The sequence below is a fragment of the Streptopelia decaocto genome (assembly GCF_964273445.1).
Source record: "Streptopelia decaocto genome assembly, contig: HAP1_SCAFFOLD_129, whole genome shotgun sequence".
Taxonomy (NCBI): Eukaryota; Metazoa; Chordata; class Aves; order Columbiformes; family Columbidae; genus Streptopelia; species Streptopelia decaocto.
Window position 1 is genome coordinate 83,337 of NW_028115434.1, and position 20,576 is coordinate 103,912.

Below are 20,576 nucleotides of genomic sequence, written 5' to 3' on the forward strand. Positions count from 1 at the left end.
GGAGGGCAGGGGGCTGGGAGATGGGAGCACGTTTCAATTTCCAGATCCTAGCACAGAGCCCAAACCATCCTGCCCTTGAACTCTGGCATCCCATTTCCTGAGATGCTAAGTTGGTGGGACTTCTGTGGATAATCATGTTAAAAGGCATGAAAAATCCTTCAAATTTTGTGTAATTTGTCTAGGAATGTCAGTTTTATATGCTTATATTTAAATATCTGTAAAATAGTACTCTGCATCTCTGGTAGCCCCTCTGGCAATGACAATTAAATAGGTATTTGCACTATAAGGCTTCATACCTCATCCACAAGCACACATCTAAGTGGTTCAGATGAAGGGTGTCTGGCAAACGTCACCCTTTGTGTCCCCAGGTGATGGACACTGCTCATGTGCCTCTGCAGAGAGTGGCAGGAGCTGGATCCCCTTCTTGGGACAGACTCCTTCCAGGAGAGACACAGACACAGGGGGAACTCATTGGGTCTTCATGGCATTTCACTCAGCATCAGTTTTGAAATATTGGGTGCTGTCTTGTGACTGCCCTTTCTGCACAAATGATCATAAAAACACAACCATTTAGTGAGACATGGTCATAAAGGCCTGTTATGGAAAAGAAAGCTCATCATGAGCTCTGGAGAGAGCGAGGAAGTTCATAATAAACACCAGGAAGAACCAAGAAGCTCAAGGCCTCTTCTGAAGAGCGGGAGGCCTGAGCAGCCGTGATTGGCCATTGTAGGTGTGGGAGAGGGTCAGGGCATGTCAGGGAGAAGCAATGAGATGGCTGATGGCTTCAGTGAACCCTTCCAGCCATGTCTGAGCCCAGAAATGGAAAGCAGTTGATGTCTGCAAGTGGAGGAGGAACAGGAGGAAGATTTTCCTGGGAATACGGAAGGAAGAAAGGCCTCACTTGGGCTAATCATATATGGCAGTGACATTTCCATCCTGTGGGCATGGCTGTGCCTGGGAGATGGGGAATGGCTGCTGCTGGGGTGGCTGTGCTCAGTCATGGCCCATGAGCTGACCCTGCTCTGCTCCTCTCTTACACTGCCCACACTTGGATGGTCCTCAGGAATCATCCATGAGCCTGGTAGATGGGGTGATGGGGTACAGATACAAACAGAGGATTCAAGCAAGTGTGGGACTGAGACACTGAGGTGACTGGTGACCATTGCCAGGTGTATGAAAGAAGCTGGATGAGTTATGAGGAACTCACAGGCATTTCCAACTCCACAGAAAACCAGAGCCTTGCAGCTAAAGTAACAGCACTTGACATAAAACCCACCCCCAAAACACAAACCACTCACAATGACCACAGGAAAAACCTTGAAAAACATTGGAGAAAAATCTACCAGATCCCAGAGGTCAGGGCTCAGCCGTTCTGGTGATGAACAAGCATCAAGGACTGACATGGCACCAGAGCCACCTCCACATGGCCCTCACCACCTGGAACCAGTGTCTCCAAGTCTTGCCTTCAGCAGCCTCCAGGGACAGGGACCTGCACTGGTTGTTTCCTTCACAGCTGTGTCAGTGATGGCCCTTCGTGGGGTCCCAAACACCCTCAGAAACTTGGGGTTTGCTTCTGCCCTTCATTTCATTGGAGGTTTGTTCTTTCTTTCAGTATCTGCAGTTCAGGATCATGGCACCAGAGGGCTCACTAACATCTAAAATGCTCTTAAAAGCCAAGGCTCTGTGCATCGTTTTCCTAAAGGCTTCAAGTCTGGTGTGGATGATTAGAGAGATTTCAGAATAGCCAAACAGAGAGAATTTCCCTAATAAATAGCAGTAAAGCCAAATTTCTTCTACTTCCTTCTCTGCTCGCCCTTCCTCCCTTTCCAGAACAGGTGGCATCAGCAGCCTTCAGTACATATTGATGTGGAGCGGCTCCTGATAAAGACTGAATATGTCACAAAAGGGGGTGCCTGAATCACCTTGTGAGTGAGGAGACAGGCCAGGACACCTCAAGAGGAGTCACACTCCTCTGGACCAAGAGGTGGGTGTTCCTGGGTATCTCATGTGCCACAGTACAGTGATACTTGTGTTCAGGGAGCTGGTCAAGTGACCCATCTCCTGTTCTGTAATGGTGTCTGAGTTTGCTCAGGTCACTCCTGACTTGAGCCCCATCCACTGCTGGGTGTTCTCCAGACTCCTGCCTTCAGGAACCAAGTCCCAGGAGACCTTGCTGGTGAAGATGGAGGCAAAGAAGCCATGAAGAACCTCAGTCCTGTCTGATTCTAATCCTAGGAAATTCAGCAGCAGACCCGCGTTCACCCTGTCCATTCTTTTACTGCAGATGAATCTATATCAGTTCATCTTGCTGCCCTCAGCCTCCCCTGCAGGGATCAAGTCCAGGGCAGCTTTGGCATCATCTCCATATCCATGGACAAGGTTTCTAAATTCCTCCTTTACAGCTTCCCCTACTTCCACATCCTGTGTGCTGCCTTTGTGCCCTGCAGCTCCAACAGTTCAGGCAAACAGTCTCATGAGATAAATGGTTCTTTCCTTGGGTACTTGGAGAGATCATTCTTGTGCTTGGAGCAGGATGTCCTGTAAGGCTTCTCAGTTTTCCTGAGCTCCTTCACCCTTCAGACCAACCTCCATGTCACCACATCGCCCACCATCCCCCAGTATGTCTAAGTGTTCTCCTCTGGAGCCCACCAGCCTGTGCTCTGCTGCTGGCCTTCCTCCCTCCCTTCTGGTGTCTGGGACCCCACTGTGTCCTGGTCACAACAGCCAAGGTGGACACTGATGTTCACATCCCTCACCAGGGTTTCCTTGTTTCCCAGTTCCAGATCCAGGTGAACATCACCCTTGTTGGCCCATCTGGCAACTCTGTCAAGCAGTTGGCCCGAGATCCTTTGGACTGTTTGCACCTGCAGATTTGCCTGGCCAGTGAATGTCAGGGCAATTACAGTTCCCCATAGGGATCTGCTCATTGACTGGTGACTTCCTCCTTGAGCTGCTGACAGACCTTTTCAATTTCTTATCCATGATCATGTAGTTTGTAACCCTGAACATGTTGTGACCCTGTACTGGGATTACATACCGAAGTCTTTGAACTGGGAGTGAGAGTCGGTGTGCTACAGTTGTCACCTCTCTGAGAAGAGAACAGGAGTTTGACTGACATCAGACCGAGCAGATTTCAGCTGGCTCCAAGATGGACCCACTCCTTGCCCAATCTGAGCCATTCAGACATGCTGGCAGCACCTCTGGGATATTATATTTAAGAAAGGGTAAAAAACGCTGCACAACAGCAAGTGGGAGAGAGGAGGGAGGAAATGGGAGAGAAAAGTACTGCAGACACCAAGGTCATATCCTATAGGACCCAAGCAAGTCCCCTCAGCAGGCCAAAGCTTGCTCTCCTGAAATCCTGCTCTTAGCCTTGTGATCATCTCCCAGGAGCCTCAACTCTGCTTTCCCATCCCTGACTGTTCCATCCTGACCAACTCTTTCTGGTTTGTAAGTGTGAAGTCCCACAGGGCACCTCACCCCACTGACTTCTCAGTCACCCGTGTCAGGAAGATGTTGTCAATGAGCTCCAAAACCCACCTTGTCCCCAGCCAGGAACCTGGGAGGTGTGGGACCATAGTCCTGCCCTTGGCCTGGGCAATGTGGGAGGGACAGGATCTGACTCCGCAGGGTTGGGGGTCAGGACTTGGCCCTTTGGTTAATAAAACACATCCAGGTTTACTCAGCATCAGAGAGACCTTTACTTTGCCTCTCCTGACTTGTCATCTCTGCCTCCAGTTTTCTTCTCTAACCAAACCTGAATATTGTTTCTCAGTTGTATCCCTCAGTGTGACCCATTAACCTTACAAGAAACTTCGGAGTTTGAATCTGACTTTGATTTCTTCAGAGGTTTCATCAACTTCCTCCAGGGTCTGAGGTCCATGGACTCAGCACCAAACCCACCAGAGGGGTCATTAAAGCACCTTGGGCTGCTCCTGTGTTGCTGAGCTGGGGTGGGCTCCTGGGACACAGGGAGCTCATGGCAGCGGCAGCGCTGCAGAGAGACAGCTCTGCCCAGGAGCAGCTCCTCTGCAAAGCGCAGCAGGGCTGAGGGCTCTGCCTGGGGATCTCAGGAGATGAGCAGGCAGAGAGAGATTAAAGGTGGTCAGGACTGGAGGATGACTGAGAGCTCACTGGAGGAGAAACCTTTGCAGCCCTTGCCATGGTAAGTCTCTGGGTGCAGGGCAGTGCAGCTGTAGCTCGTGGAGGCATCTCCTGAAACTGGCACAGCCCCAGCTTGTGGGATCTGTAAGGACGGGGCTCTTGTCAGGCCATGTTGAACAGCTGTGAAGCCGGGTGAGCACCCAGGCGTGCCCAGGGCTGTCCTGCAGAGCAGGGTCCCGGCACCCCAGGGCTGTGCCGGGGCAGGGACTCTGCCACCTGCCAGGGTCAGCGCTCAGCCTGCCCGGGAGATCCCACGGCAGCAGCTGTGGGGGGAAGGAGCGACCCCCGGCAGGGCAGGCAGGGAGCTTGTGGGGTTGAAGGGGGCTGTGTGGGTCAGGGCTGCTCAGAGCTCCAGATCACCCCACAGACATGGCAGAGGGTCCTTCAGAACAAGCGTCTGTGCTTTCAGTTTTCCACTCTTGCTCGTCTGGGTGTGCAGTGGGAGATGGGGATTTATTTCTCTCTTTGGAGAAGACACTGAGACCCCAGTTCTCATTAGGACGTGTCTGAGCTGCTCCTGAGCCCCTGCACACACAGAGCTGCCCCTGGGCAGTGCCAGGAGGTGTGAGCAGGACAGAGCTGAGCACACAGCGGGTGGGGCGGGGTCTGTGACACTGACAGGGAGCAGACCCAGGAACAGAGACACAGCTGCAGGCAGCACAGACATGGGCAGGGAGAGGAAGATGGACCAGAAATGCTGGGAAAGGGATTCAGGACCCCCCTGCCATCCCCTGCAGTTCAGACACATTTCCCAGTGCAACCTCTGGTCTCCTCTCCTCCCCAGCAGACCCTCTGCCCCAAAGCCATGGGGTCCAGGTCACAAGTCTCCACCTCAGCAGCTGGACCTCCAGGTGAAGGGGTCCTGCAACGTGGTACACAAAAAAGGTGCTAAAAGTACTTGCTCTACAGTGTCATTATGTGAGTGGCAGCAGCACAGCCGGGTCAGGAGAAGGTTCCACAGCATGCCCGTCTGCCTTTCTGTCCTTGCTTTATTTTCTGGTAGCACTGCAGTGTTCTTCCCTGTTTCTCCACCTGTCCATGGTGCTCTTGCTCTCTGGAGTTGGGATGAGAATGTGGGGCCGTTCTTGTTCTGACACCAACACAGGAAGTCTTGACCCAGATTTGTGTGCTCATGGAAACCTGATGCCCAAGCTGCATTTTAAACTGTGATGAACTGTTTTTCTCAGCTGGTAGAAAGAGAGAATGAGCTGAAACATCCATCCACCAGGGACGGGCTTTTCCATGAGAAACAGCATGTTTATTTTCCTCAGAGAAGTCTCCCCTAACTTGTCACTGTCCTTTCCTCCTTGCACAGGTCCTCATGCCCACAGGCAGCAAATGCCCAACAGCAGCTCCATCACCCAGTTCCTCCTCCTGGCATTCGCAGACACACGGGAGCTGCAGCTCTTGCACTTCTGGCTCTTCCTGGGCATCTACCTGGCTGCCCTCCTGGGCAACGGCCTCATCATCACCACCATAGCCTGGGACCAGCACCTCCACACCCCCATGTACTTCTTCCTGCTCAACCTCGCCCTCCTCGACCTGGGCTGTATCTCCAACATTCTCCCCAAGTCCATGGCCAACTCTCTGTGGGATACCAGGGTCATTTCCTATGCAGGATGTGCTGCACAGATCTTTCTGTTTGTCTTTTTAGCTTCAGCAGAATTTTATCTTCTCACCATCATGTCGTACTACCGCTATGTTGCCATCTGCAAACCCCTGCACTACGGGACCCTCCTGGGCAGCAGAGCTTGTGTCCACATGGCAGCAGCTGCCTGGGCCACTGGGTTTCTCTATTCTCTGCTGCACACGGCCAATACATTTTCACTGCCCCTGTGCAAGGGCAATGCCCTGGGCCAGTTCTTCTGTGAAATCCCCAAGATCCTCAAGCTCTCCTGCTCACACTCCTACCTCAGGGAACCTGGGCTTATTGTGGTTAGTGTCTGTTTAGGATTTGTGTGTTTTGTGTTCATTGTGGTGTCCTATGTGCAGATCTTGAGGGCCGTGCTGAGGATCCCCTCTGAGCAGGGACGGCACAAAGCCTTTTCCACCTGCCCCCCTCACTTGGCCGTGGTCTCCCTATTTGTCAGCACTGCCATGTTTGCCCACCTGAAGCCCCCCTCTATATCCTCCCCATCCTTGGACCTGCTGGTGTCTGTTCTGTACTCGGTGGTGCCTCCAGCAGTGAACCCCCTTATCTACAGCATGAGAAACCAGGAGCTCAAGGATGCTCTGTGGAAACTCATATCTTAGTGTTTTCTGAAGCAAGAAACTGCTCATCTGCTTCTACATAGAAGTTGTAATGTAACTTGTTACAGGTCCAGTTTGTCATCTGTATTTGCTGTTGTTGTTGGCATTTTTTATTCTGATGATGTTGTCATCCCCTTTCTAAACCACTGTCTGCTTTTCTTTTATAACCCCTCATTGTGTAAATGAGGAGCCATGATCTGTGTGTATTTAAACAAAGTAAAGGGTCCTGTAGTGACTTGATTTTCACTATATCCTTCCTGCAAGGCCTTTTGGAGTTGCAGGGACAGTTTCTGTGATGGGTGAAGGGTAAAAGAGTCCATCCCGGCAGCACTGCCAGGGAGCAACAGCGCTTGTTCTTCCAGAGCTGTTCTGGTTCCACTCCCACACTCTCCTTCTCATCCCTTGTGTTGGTGTAAGGCCTGAGTGCTCTGGCAGCTTGGTCACCGTCCTGCTGTGTGTCAGTCCTGTGAGCGCAGGCAGGGACAGGCAATGGGCACTGCTGTGACAGAGATGGTCTTTGTAAAAGTAATTCTATAAAGAACAGCGATCTTCTTAGGACAGTGTCAGAAGACTTTGGACTTCTTAAAATTTCTGTCAAGAATATGCCCAAGAAAGTGGCCACAGAGTAAACACCAGAGTACAGTTGAAAAGTGTGTGTGTTCAGGGCTGGCACACAGCAGTGTCCTCTCACAGCCAGGCCTCCTGCCAGAGACCTGCAGGACCAGCAGAGCAGGGGCTGGGCTGTGCCCCTGTGCACTGGACACCCCATAGAAGGAGCCTCAGGTCAATCACCATGGACTGGCCCCTCACAACCACCATTTCCAGCACTGGCCTCTCATACCAACTCAGACATCTTTGTCCCTCCATGGAATTACACTGAATGAGTAGGTCAGAGATTCATGTTCTCATTGTACAGATAAGATGTGAGCATGTACATCATGTATGTGAGGTAAGATGAATGTGAGTCAGCACAAACATTATCAGCTATTCCTTGGGGTTCCTTGAAGACCTGTGAGACAGACAGTTCATTGACATCACATCATGTTGGGACTAATATCCCATAGGAAACTACAAGAAAGCAGCACTGAGATGTGCTTCCTTGAACCAATGTCCATTCCTGATGATGAGGGACATCAAAGATGAATGCAGAACATGGTGACACACCATGGGGCTGAGGTGCCTCCCATCCTTTGGGAATAGGAACAGGAGGCCAGAGAGACACTGTGACTCCAGCCTCTGTGTGTAAATGGGAAAATGTCTGTTCCTGATTATGCCAATGTGTTTTAAGAGTCCACAGGGCCAGCTCAGATGTGGATGTCTGACAGAATCCTGATATTTCTGTGTGTGACTCCAAGGACAAACCCCAGTGGCCCATTGAGATTCATCTCAGCTGCCTTGGACAGGCTCATTGCAAGTGTCCTTATTTGCTCCATCACCTTTGCCATCCCCATCATACGCTGTTCTACACAGTCCTACACCTGCCCCTCTTTCCCTGTGGGAAATTCTGGATTGTGGTCTCAAAATGTCAGAGTGATCAGAGAGGTTCAGAGGTCCCTCAGACAGTCAGACGTCAAACCCTTCTTCAGGAATGGCAGGAAGGACACCTGGGAGAATGATAGGCTGGTCAGCCTATGTCTGTCCCTGGGAGGGGGCTGGACCACATTCTTCTGCACCCATCTCCAGGCAGCAGAAGGACAAGGAAGGCATTGTTGAACCCAAATGGGCAGGGGAAAGAAAGGTATGTTGTGTACATGGAGTTTTGCAAGGCCCCAGACATGGTCTCCTGTGGTGGCCTTAGAGCATCTTGGGGAGATCTGGGATGAAGATGTGGATGTTCTGATGGGTGGGAAGTTGGCTGTGTCCAAGGCCAAATATCATCAGTGGTACAAAGTCCTCTGTTTAGCCAGTTTCTAGCGGCATCCCTTAGTGATGAGTACTTGGGCCAACACTGTTGAACGGCTTTATTCTCCCCCTGCATCATGTTACGGAGCACATTTTCAATTCCTTTGTGGATGCAACGCTGGGCAGAGGCCCAGAACAACCTCACCTGGTACCCCCTGCCTTGAGAAGAAGAGTGAGACAAGGTGATGTTCAGGGCTCTCTTCAAACCTGACTTATTCTATGATTCAATGAGTCTTTACCTTGGAGAGGTGTTTGAAGACAGAAGATGTAGTCCTTACCAGCTAAAAGAATGAATCCTGCCTGAAATTGCTAACCTAAAATATGTAAACCCTCTCAGTTTTGGTCAGTTTGCTCCAATAACAAAGATAAAAGTGACTTTTAAAACACTTAATCAGAACCTGCAAAGAATACTGTCCTTGCAGCGCAGACACTCTGGAGCCTGCACAATTAGCTGAGTCTTGTTTTAACATCTGTCTCAAGACTGCTACATAAAGTGTCCTTTAGCTGAACTTTGCTCCTTATGCGCTCGTATGCATCCCTAGGATGGGAGACTGGGGTCAGCCAGGGACCCTCTCTCAACAAGCATGCGTGGTGATAAAATGATTATGTAACCAATATACCAATGTGTAAACACTTGCTTCTTTAGGAGTGCCAGGAGGGTCTGAATGTAGTGATAAGATTTTGGATATAATAGATGTTCCTTCTCTATCTGTTGTGCTGGTTTTATTCCAGCATCCAGACTTGCACAACTCTGGAATAAACAAGATCTCATCTCTGGGTGTGGGATTGGCTTTGCACTTCAGTTAGTGAATTTGCAATTAGCAACCAGGAAGAAGGAAAAAATAAAAAAATAAAAGAGGCGGGAGAGGACATAGAAAAGATGTCAACATTTCACGTTCCCTTACAGAATGCTTCTCCGCTCAGGTTTTTAGTAGGAAATAAATTTGATCAATTTGACAGAACAAGCATAGTTTTATCTAGTCAGGTCCTGGCCCATAAGGAGGGTGACGGATGGGTGTGGGATTATGAGGTCACTTGTGTCTCACAAACTCATAATTGAGTTCAAAGACTTTGGCTGTGAAGGGGACAGTGACATTAGTTCTTTCTCTGGAGGTGACAGCCCAGCAGCAGGGACATGGCTGGGAAAGAACCTCTGCCAAAGTGCCCACAGGCCCTACCCAGAAAGAGCCCTTGGAGACGGGTTGTCATGTCCATCCCACCTAAGAACATGATGAGACAGCAGCAGGGACATGGTTGTGTCTGTCAGAGAAGCTGAAAGGCCAGCAGCAGTGCTGGGATTTAGAAGATCATGGTGAGGTTACTTGTCTTCTGACAGGTAAAAAAGCACAAGTAGCCTTGTGGTGATTGGATTCCCTGTTTGAAGGGCAGTTTATGAGATGGCCGAGCTTTCCTTGATAGTGAGAAGAACCAGGAAAGAGAGTGCAACTTGGAAGGTGAGGACTGGATATCAAGAGGAAGAAATGTCACTGGAAAGGCAGTGCTGTGGTCAGGAGATCACCCAAAGGGGGCTGGATCAGCCCACAGCTTTGTGGACCGTGTAGAACACCCTGTGGTGGAGATGGCAAAAGGCACTGTAAAGGCTGCAAGGGACCCACAGAACCCAGGTCTCTGTCCCCTTGGCCATGGCAGTTGTCTCTGCCACTGAGGCCCAGGAGAAGACATGTCATGTCCTCATGGCACTGGGGCCTCGGTGCCTCCTTGCAGCCCCATGGGAAAGCTGGTAGTTGTTGTCCCAGTGTTGTCCTTCCCTGGGCCTTGCACACTCACATCCCACAGTCCCAGGAAGAGCCCTGAGCCGTGTGTGAGGGAGAGGATCCCCCTTCCCATTGCCTGGAGCTCATGGCTTCTCCTTTCTGCTTCAGAAAGCAAACCAAGGGGTTTCTGAGCATCGGAGCTGAAGAAAAGACTCAAAGGAGAACTCATGGTGGCTACAGCTTCCTCACAAGGGGAGAAGGAAGAGAAGTTATTGATCTCTTCTCACTGGTGACCCATGACAGAACCCAAGGGAATGGCAGTAGATATGCCAGGGGAGGGTCAGGTAGGACCTGAGGAAAAGGTTCTTCACCCAGAGGTGCTGGACACTGAACAGGCTCCCCACGGAAGTGTCACGGCCCCAACCTGACAGTGTTCAAGGAGAGACTGGACAACGTCCGCAGACACACAGGGTGACCTGTGGGGTGTCCTGTGCAGGGACAGGAGTTGGACTTGAAGATCCTTGTGAATCCTTTCCAATTCAGGACATGATATGATTTTATGATTCTATGAAACACTAGGTTAAAAGTCCCTGTTTTCATTGTGCAGATGAGTTGTAAACATACACATCATGTGCATGTCCACTGTGTGCATGTGGTGAGATGAACCCAAGGGAGTGAAAATGTCATCAGCTATTCCTTGGGGTGCCATAAAAGTCAGTGGGACAGAGATGGTGTTCAGGGGTCTCTTCCAACCTGTGTTATTGTAGGATTCCATGAATCTTTTCCTTGGAGCGCTCTTTCACGTCAGAATAGACAGAGGAAGAAGAGAAAAAAAATGAAGAGGCAGAAGCAGAGATGTAAAATGCCCCAGAGTAAGTGCAGCAGCTCCGCTGAGGAATGTTTCTCCACTCAAACCCTTGATAGGAAATCTATCAGATACATTTGATGAAAGCAGCTTAGTTTGATCTGCTCACACACTGGACCACAAGGAGGGTGATGTGGGTACGATGCCATGTGGTCACTTGTGTCTCAGGAACCCATAGTCCAGTTAGGAAGCCAATGGCTGTGGAGGGCACTGTGAGGTCACTTCTGCCTCTGCAGGGGATAGGCCAACATCAGGAACACGGCTGGGAAAGGACTGTGAGGACACACACATACAAGACGAGCAATTGGGCCCAATCAGCACGGCTTTGTGAAAGGCAGGTCCTGCTTGACCACCCTGATCTCCTTCTGTGACAAGGTGACTGGTTGAGCAGATGAGGGAAAGTCTGTCGTGGGGAGTGAATCTGCCACACAGGCTGTGGGTGTTGTGTCCTTAGACTGCAGTAAAGCCTTTGACACCGTATCCCACAGCATCTCCTGGAGAAGCTGCAGCTCATGGCCTGGATGGTGAATCTGTGATGGATCAAGAACTGTCTGGAGGGCTGGGCCCAAAGAGTTGTGGTGAATGGAGCCAAATCCAGTTGGTGGCCCATCATGGGTGGTGTCCCCGGGGCTCAATATTGCAGCCAGTTCTCTGTCATCTCTTTATCAATGATCTGGATGAGGGGATCGGGTGCACCCTGACTATGTTTTCAGATGACACCAAATTGGGTGGGAGTGTTGATCTGCTGGAGGGTATGAAGGCTCTACAGAGGGATCTGGAGCTGCTGCTTCATTAGGCTGAGGCCGTTTGTCTGAGGTTTAACAAGGCCAAGTGTCAGGTCCTGCACTTTGGTCATAACAATCCCCTGCAACACTAAAGGCTTGGGGAAGAGTAGCTGGAAAGCTGCCTGGTGGAAAAGGACCTGGGCTTCTTGATTGACAGCAGCTGAACATGAGCCAGCATGTGCCCAGGTTGCCAAAAAGGCCAATGGCTTGATGTGCATCAAGAATAGTGTAGTGGGCAGAACCGGAGCAGCGATCATCCCCTTGTACTCGGCACTGGTGAGGCCACAACTGAAATCCTTGGTTCAGTTTTGGGCCCCTCACTATAGGAAAGACCTTGGGGTGTTGGAGTGAGTGCAGAGGAGGGGGACAAGGCTGTTGAGGGTCTGGAGCACAAGTCTGCTGAGGAGCAGTTGGGGGTTCTGAGGCTGTTTATCCTGGAGAAAAGGAGGCTGAGAGGAGACCTTTTCGCTCTCTACAACTATCTGAAAAGATGTTGTAGCATGGAGGGTGTTGGTCTTCTGCTGAGTAGCAAGTGAGAGGATGAGAGGAAATGGACTCAGCTTGTACCAGAGAAAGTTCAGAATTGATATTAGGAAACATTTCATCATGGAAAGGGTTGTGAAGCAGTGGAACAGGCTGCCGAGGGAAGTGGTTGAGTCACCATTCTCTGTTCCTTAGCACAGCTTCTAGGAGGATCTGTTCCATCATCTTCCCAGGCACAGGTAAGAGACTGACAGGTCAGTAGTTTTCAGGGTCCTTCTTTCTACAGCAGAGAAACAGTGCCACACATCACAGCTTAAAACGTGGAGACTGGACATGAGGAGGAAGAAATGTCACTCAAAGGGCAGTGCTGTGGTACGAGAAATCATCCAGAAGGAGCAGGAGATCAGTCCATGTACTTGTCTTTCAGGGAACAGAGTGGAGACACATCAGTCAATGTATGGAAATACCAGTGTGAGAGCAAGGGGAGGAAGCGAGATGGGTGTCTACAGCCTGCATGGAAACAGAAGCAGCTGAGGGACAGTGTAGGACAACCTGTTGTGGAGATGGCAAAGGACACTGGCAAGGCTGGATGTCACCAAGAGAACCCAAGTCTTTGTCCCCTTGGCTATGGCCATCGCCTCTGACACCAAGGCCTGTGAGGAGACATGTTGTCCTCAGGCACTGGAGCACCCCATGGCCTCCTGCACACCCCCAGGAAGGCTGGGAACTGTCACACCATTGTCCTTCATTCAGCACCACACAGCCCACATCCCCTGCCCCAGGAAGAGCCCTGAGCAATGTGTGAGGGACAGGATCTGCCTTCCCAGGGGCTGGGGGTCAGGCCTTGGCCTCTCTGCTTCATCAGACAAAACCAGGGTTTTCTCAGCACCTCAGCTGCCTGCACGTTTCCCTTTGTTTATCTGCCATCATGGCCTCCAATTCTCTGCTCTAACGAGTCCCTGGGGAGGCTCTGCTGGTACTTGCCCTCAGTGGAACTCATTAATACTTCAAGGAACTTAGTACTTTTTTCTTCTGGCTTTGACTTCTGGAAAGGTTTGTGCAATCTCCTCTCAGCACCTGAGTAATGTTCAAGGACTCAGCACCAAATGCACCATGGGGCTCATTACACTCAAGAAAGCCCTAACAAACCATGTGTCTTCTTGTAATGTCCTTCCAATCTTGTATAGTTAATTAGAGAGTTTTCTTTGTGTAATTATGGAGAAAGATTTCAAAAAGCTTCTGATAAAAAAGTCTTTCTATTGTAAAGGGTGTATTTTAATACTTTTCAGTTTGGAGAAGGTGTGATTGCAGCATTGTCTGATGTTGATCCAGGGTCTCTCCTAAGGAGGTCTGGACTGGCTGGAGAAGCTGTCCCTTGAGGTCTCACACCGTGTGGACAACCTTGCTCCTCACCTCCCCAACCCCATCGTTTCTCTCATTGGCCCCCTGGGACTTGCATCCCTTTTCCTCACGCCAGACTTCACTGCAGTCTGCAGCTGGATGTGCCAGCTCCTTTGCACCAGCTCCCACCTGCTCTCCTTGGAGACCCAAGTGCACACAGCAAAGAGGGACTTTGCTTTACCCTTGAACAAACAAAATACAACTGATAAGAGTCATGATTAAAAGTAAACACACTCCTCAACTGTACACCAAGGACAAGCTGCCACCACTGAGGTTCACCTTCTCCAAGTCAGAACCATGCAAGAAATGTTTTAGACAGAAAGGAAATTATTAAATAAACACAATAAAAGAGTTGGGTAAAGACAGAATTAGACAGACTACTGAAAGACAAGGAATCTTTTAACTCCTTGAAGCTGAAAGCAGCAACTGGATTGTTGACGAGTGTCTGAGTGATCAAACAGTAAGAGGAAGGGAAACCCAGAGAGCAATCGCAAGTGCTTGTGTGCAGATCAGCTGCTGGAAATGGGACTTCAGATATGGTCAGTTTAGTCAGGGCAGGAGGAAATACCTGGAGGATGAGGGAGATGAGATGCACAGATAACAGAGAGAGTGCTGAGAAGGCAAATGTAGTGGAGGATCAGAAGTTCTCCTCTCCTTCTTAATGCACATCCTGAAAAGTCTCATTTTGATCTAATGGGAAAACACTGATATTTAAAGTATTCAAAAGAAAGAAAGAAGAATTACAACACCAACAGTGTTTGATGTTTAAAGTTGCAAGAACACATTTTCTTCACTCTACATCTTTCATTCGCTTTCTTTTTCCCTCCATTTATAGAAAAGGTTCTCTAGATTTCTCTCCTACCAAAGCCTCCAGCATTAAGAAAGAATCCTTGTGTCTTGTACAGAGCCAAAGGCACCTCAAGGCTTTTGCAATAGTGAGGAGCCCAAAACTGAACTGAGGATTTGAGTTGTGGCCTCACCAGCATCAAATACAAGGGGACGATAACTGCCCTATTTCTGTCCACTAGTCTATTCTTGATACAAGCCAGGAGGCCATTGGCCTTTTTGGCCACCTGGGCACACACTGGCTCATGTTCAGCTGCTGTCAATCAACACCCCCAGATTTTACATCTCTGCTTCTGCCTCTTTGTTTTCTTCTTCCTCTGTCTATTGTGACGTGAAAGAGCTCTCCATGGAAAAGATTCATGGAATCCTACAATAACACAGGTTGGAAGAGACCCCTGAACACCATCTCTGTCCCACTGACCTTTATGGAACCCCAAGGAATAGCTGATAGCATTTGTGCTCCCTTGGGTTCATCTCACCACATGCACACACTGGACATGCACATGATGTGTATGTTTACAACTCATCTGAACAATGAAAACAGGGACTTTTGACCTAGTGTTTCATAGAATCTTAGAATGTTCTGAGTTGGAAGGACCCACGAGGATCATGGAGTCCAACTCCTGTCCCTGCACAGGACACCCCACAGGTCATACCGTGTGTCTGAGGCTGTTGTCCAGTCTCTTCTTGAACACTGTCAGGTTGGGGCCGTGACACCTCCCTGGGGAGCCTGTTCAGTGTCCAGCACTGTTGGAGTGATAAAGGACTCAGCAAAACAATTTGATTCAATGTGAATCACGCTAAAGCCATTTATTACAGAAACAAGTCTCCTTATATACGCAACTATATTCTAATCACGCGTCCATGCTCCAAGCATGGATTCGCTAAATTAGTATCGTGGGCTGTCCGTGCGCTGGAATCTCACTGTTGATATGTCTGATGATTCACGCCACGCGAGGACCCCGCTGATTGAGGAACGCCCCTCTTTCTCACAGCAGATTCTGTTCTCAGCTCCTCGAAGCGGCCTTGAGATTTCTTTGAGCCTGACTAATTCAGTAACAGATCTTTATCTATCAATACCCCTCCACACTTCCCCCTTTCTGTTCTTGAATTAGTCAGGCCCCTTTAAGTGCACGGTGCATCATTTTTGATATATACTGCAACGCAGAACACGTGATTAACAACATAATGACAATTACATATAATACAGTTAAACCTTACTTAATACGATCAAACAACTACCTGCCTATTTTTAAAACCTTAATTCTATTATGACAACCTTATTAACACACTATATTAATAGATTAAAAATAATCAGACAAGTTAATACAATATATTCTCTTAAATTCCTAAAAGATCTATAACTGCGCAGTTTATAGGGTAACATACTTAATACCATCAGTATATGCTAATAATTGAATTAATATCTTAAAAGTTATCTTAACCTATTTAAAAGATCAATAGCTTAACCTTAATATCCCTTCTAAAACTTATCAGCTGCTAAACTTAGATTACTATGGTAGGGATATCTCATAATTTTACCTTTTCTATGCATTAAATATCTAATCATAATATCACCCTTTCAGATCTCTCACTGATTGTTCAAATTGCCATTCTCCACAGAAGGTACACCACCTGCTTGCTAATAGGCTTCTAGATCACCAGGTCTGCGAGCATCTGTAACACTGAATTGGGATCCATGGTTTACATGTGAAACAGTCCTCACAACTTATCTCCCTCCTGTGCATCTGTTGAATCTTTGTTGAATCCACTTCAATCCTCGGCCTGTATTGACACAAACATAACCTTTTCCCCAGGTTATCAATTGATGAGGCCTTTTCCATTGACTAGTGACTTGACCATAACTAATGTAGGTTCTTTCTGATTTAGCATGGTTTTGGGTCATACTTGCAAAGTATTTCATCACATACAATGTTTTTGACAATTGGTTTTGTGGTGTTTCCCCTACTTCCCCCCCCCCCCCTTTTTTTTTTTTTTAAAAAAAGCAAACAAACATACAAACAAAAAAAGTTCAGAACAAGATACGTGTGCTGGATCTTGACTACGTACTCAAAATCACAAATCAAATTTAAAAAGCTCTAAGTAATTTAAAGCTGTGCCAAGTTCTGCTAATTGGGTTGAACCTTCAATAATTTGTACAGAATGATGCCAATTGTTATCTCCACACCAAACCACTACAACTTTATGAGACTTCCCAGAACCATCAACAAAAACTTTGTAAGTATGTAGGATCAGACCAAATACAAGTATGGCCTATGACCTGATGTTAAAGACTTGCAGGTTCTGCAGCAATTTACATTTATGTGTGCCAAAAGCTGTGCTGTGAAGAAAACCATCTAGTGCAATTTATAGAGACATAGATCACAAAATAAAAAAATCAGAATTAAATTTCACAAATGGTACATATATGACAAAAGGATCATGGCCTATTAAGACTTAAATTCATTCCCTGCATTCTCTTGATTAGAGTGACAACTGGTATATCAGTCTGTTAGCATTCTCATCATACTGTCCCACAATAGCCACAGGTTGTTTCATAGACAAATCTGCAAGTCCAATTGAATGCAGTTAGCCTGTAAGGTTGTCATAAATTTATTCCTCTAAGTTTCTAACTCCATTTTGCTGTCATATATATTGGATATTGTTTTCCCTTACCAGATCGAAGTCCTGTTTCAGATTTCTCAGTGTAGTATTTGCTTTATCGAAACATTGGCTGTTAATATTAGTGGAAATACAGCATTTGAAATTTCCTTGGAGATTTCTCACTTGCAGCAAGCAGATCTGCGCCATCCAAGCAGCTTCTTGTAGGCCATGCAACTAAACAGAATTCTCAGAAAACGTTATTGGAGCTTACAATTTACTTAACAAATCTTAACCTAAGAGAGGTATAGGACTTTCTGGCAACCATAAGAATTCATGTATTAAAACTTTGTTCCATATTTGGCATTCCATTGGTCTCAAAAAATGGCCTTTCTTCTGTTCTCTCCCATGACCTCAAAAACTAGCATGGTGAATTTACTAAGAAGTCTATCAACAAATTTTTGGTTTAATTTTCCAGTTTCATTAGAACTATGGGTCTACTAAGGATGCCTTTAAACTTCACCCTCGGACTGCTCCATTCAGCATTACATCGCTGCAGTGGGGGGAGAGAGCCCCCCCTTTCACTGCTTTAAAAGCAGGCAGCCAGGTTTTTCCATTTTTGTTTTTCTTTCTCTTCTTGCTGCAGTTTAGAGATAACCAAGGTCACGCAGCTGGCATAATGGCTGGTACGAAGTGGGAGGCTCTGGGAAATTTCTCAGTTACAATGAGCTGCACACAGGCCTGGGATATTTTGCTCTTTTGTTTTCCCATTTCATTCCAACCATAATACACTTTATATGCAATTTCAAGTAGCTCAGCAATACTTACAGTCCTTAGCTCCATTTACCTTTTACAATTTAGAGATGTCAAAAAACAGTATAAACCAGTATAATAAACATAAATCCATTATTCTGTTTTCCTAGATCCAAATCAGTTAATATTCTAGCAACTTTTAAATACAACCTCTTCCAAATTCACATCTATCATAGCATTTTAAAATTTAAATGCTTTTCTAACAATACAAGCAATTACTATAATGTGTAAGGATGCATCCTAGCGGGGGGCAAGGTGGAATTTTAGTACTGGAACCAGTTCCCATTTTGTAATTATCTCCCCAAACAAGATTCTTTTGGTACCAAATATGAATATGCAAACTAAAATACTGAGCTCAGATGTGAAAACTAAATACCCAGTTCAAATATGCAGATAGATCACAGTCACACTAATTTAAGACAATATCTCAATTTTTGCATTGCACCTTTGGGCCGCTTGCTGCTCAGCCAGGTGGAGGTACCTCTGGGTCTCCCCGACAAAAAAAGTCTGTGCGCGCTGGAGCCCAATTGGCACCCGCCCCCCTGCCGCCGCAGCGAGCTGGACTGGGCAAGGCCTTTTTTTTCTTTTTCTGTTTTGTTTTGTTTTGTTTTGTTTTTTACTGTCTGATCTGGTGCGCTACAGCTGTTATTCCAAAACCAGGATTCTTTAGATGGTGTGCATATGGAAAAGCCAAATCCAGCACATCGAGATGAGACACAGCCTGTCACAGAGTTGCGCAAGTCTGAATGCCGGAATGAAGGTAGCATGCTGGAGAGAAAAATAACAGCTACTACACGCAAAATTTTACCATCACGTTCACGCAGTAAAGAACTAAATTGCTCATGATCTTCTGAATTATCACAAAATGCACATTTTGAGTCAACGGATTCTCATGATTTAACAGACTGTGAACTTATCGTACCATACAGCAAAGACCTACCAAAATTGCAACATGCTTAAACAGATACCCACAAAGAAAACAGGTTAATAAGGAAAGCATCTTACAGATTTTAACAAGTTTTCTGACCTGTGTGTTATCAGCTAATTCTCTCTCAGCTTGTTGAAGTTCAAACCGTTCCGCCTGTAAAACTGTCTGAAATGATTTCTTGTAGAGATTTATTTTGTCCTGGTCTTCTGGCCTTAAAAACAACATTAATTGCAACAAAGTGTTATATATCAAGATTCTATTCTCCGGACACTTTTCCCAATCATCTAACTTATACAGCAGCCAACACTGATTTCAATATTTAACAAGATCTTCCTTCCTTATAATTCCAAGTGCTTTCCTAAGTTTTAAAACACCTCCCAATACCGATTTTTTAGGAACACAACTGGAAACAATCATTCCTGACCCCATCTTGCAAGTAAAAACCTTGAGGAGAGGAGGGAGGGAGGAGGGGAGGAAGGCACAGGGCTGCTTGCAGCGTGAATGGGAAAAACGGGGAGAAGGTTTTATGGCGCACTTAAAAACAACTAGTAAAACAATTAACTCACATTCCTGACAAGCTGCTTGATTTTCAGAGAGGCAGTACACAGGAGCACATAAAATGTACTGTAAAACTCGCAAATAACATGTTGATAGCAAACATTAGCATTCTCTACTGCTAATCTCAACACTAGTGCTTCCTTAACTTCTAAGTTTTCGACCTGCTTACTGATGGCCTCTTGAAGATGGTCAATAAATTGCATGTAATTCTCATTGGGACCCTGATTAATAGCTGCAAATGATTTGGCTGCTTTGTTGGTTTCAGACACCTCTCTCCTGGTTTGGTATGCAAGATCTGTTGACTGCCTCAGGATTTCAGAAACTAATCATGCCTGTAGTTGTGGTGTGTCAATTAGTGTCTCTTCCAGGAGTTGTGGGATACCTGCCCCCCCCTTTCAACGAATCGCCATCGATCTGTCCTAAATGATCTATAGCTGTTACATTGGATAGGTCTAATTTTGCTTGAGTTTTTCATGGTTCTTATCTGATCTCGGGGCAACTCGTACACATACTTAACTTTTCAAGAAAAATGCTTCAAACCCTCATCCTCTTCTGAGTCATCAGATAACACGGACTTGAAGGGTGCTGGAGAATCATTAGTAACAGGGGGGTTCGGAACCGTGCACATTCTCGCCAATACTTTCTAGCATCATAATTATTCGTATAACCTGAGTCCCCAAGCACATCCCCTTTCCCGTCACAATCAGCATGACTGCATTGCTGACTGTTGGATTCACTCGCTAATAGCTGATCTGATCTTTCACACAGTTCTTTTGCCCAGTTCTTATCCGGCGACTCCTTCTGCTCTTTTGTAGGAGTTAGAGGGGTAGAAGGCAGTAAAGGCAGATACGAATCAGTAAAAGGACTGATATTAGAAACAAGGCTCCTTATATATGCAACTATATTCTAATCACGTGTCCATGCTCCAAGCATGGATTCGCTAAATGAGTGTCATGGGCTGTCCATGTGCTGGAGTCTCACTGAGGATACGTCCGATGATTCACGCCACACCAGGACCCCGCTGACTGAGGACGCCCCTCTTTCTCACAGCAGATTTTGTTCTCAGCTTCTGGAAGTGGCCTTGAGATTCCTTTGAGCCAGACTAATTCAGCAACAATTATTTATCTATCAAAACCCCTGCACACTCCTCTGGCTGCATGTCTCTTCTTTCCTCTCTTCTTTCCTTTTCTCTCACTCTCCTGCTTCCTGCCTCTTTTCTTTCAAATCCTCCATTTCAGTCCTGCAGCCCAACACTACTTTTTATT

At 47.1% G+C, this 20,576-nt stretch overlaps 1 protein-coding gene across 1 annotated transcript; it reads left to right on the plus strand.

The window, feature by feature from the left end:
• Nucleotides 1-5,502: 5,502 nt before the first annotated feature.
• On the plus strand, nucleotides 5,503-6,417 carry LOC309452751 (olfactory receptor 14J1-like; the record flags this gene model as incomplete). Its single annotated transcript, XM_082077414.1, has 1 exon — nucleotides 5,503-6,417. The coding sequence occupies one exon, from the start codon at nucleotides 5,503-5,505 to the stop codon at nucleotides 6,415-6,417; it is 915 nt and encodes a 304-aa protein (XP_081933540.1).
• Between the last annotated feature and the right edge of the window lie 14,159 nt (nucleotides 6,418-20,576).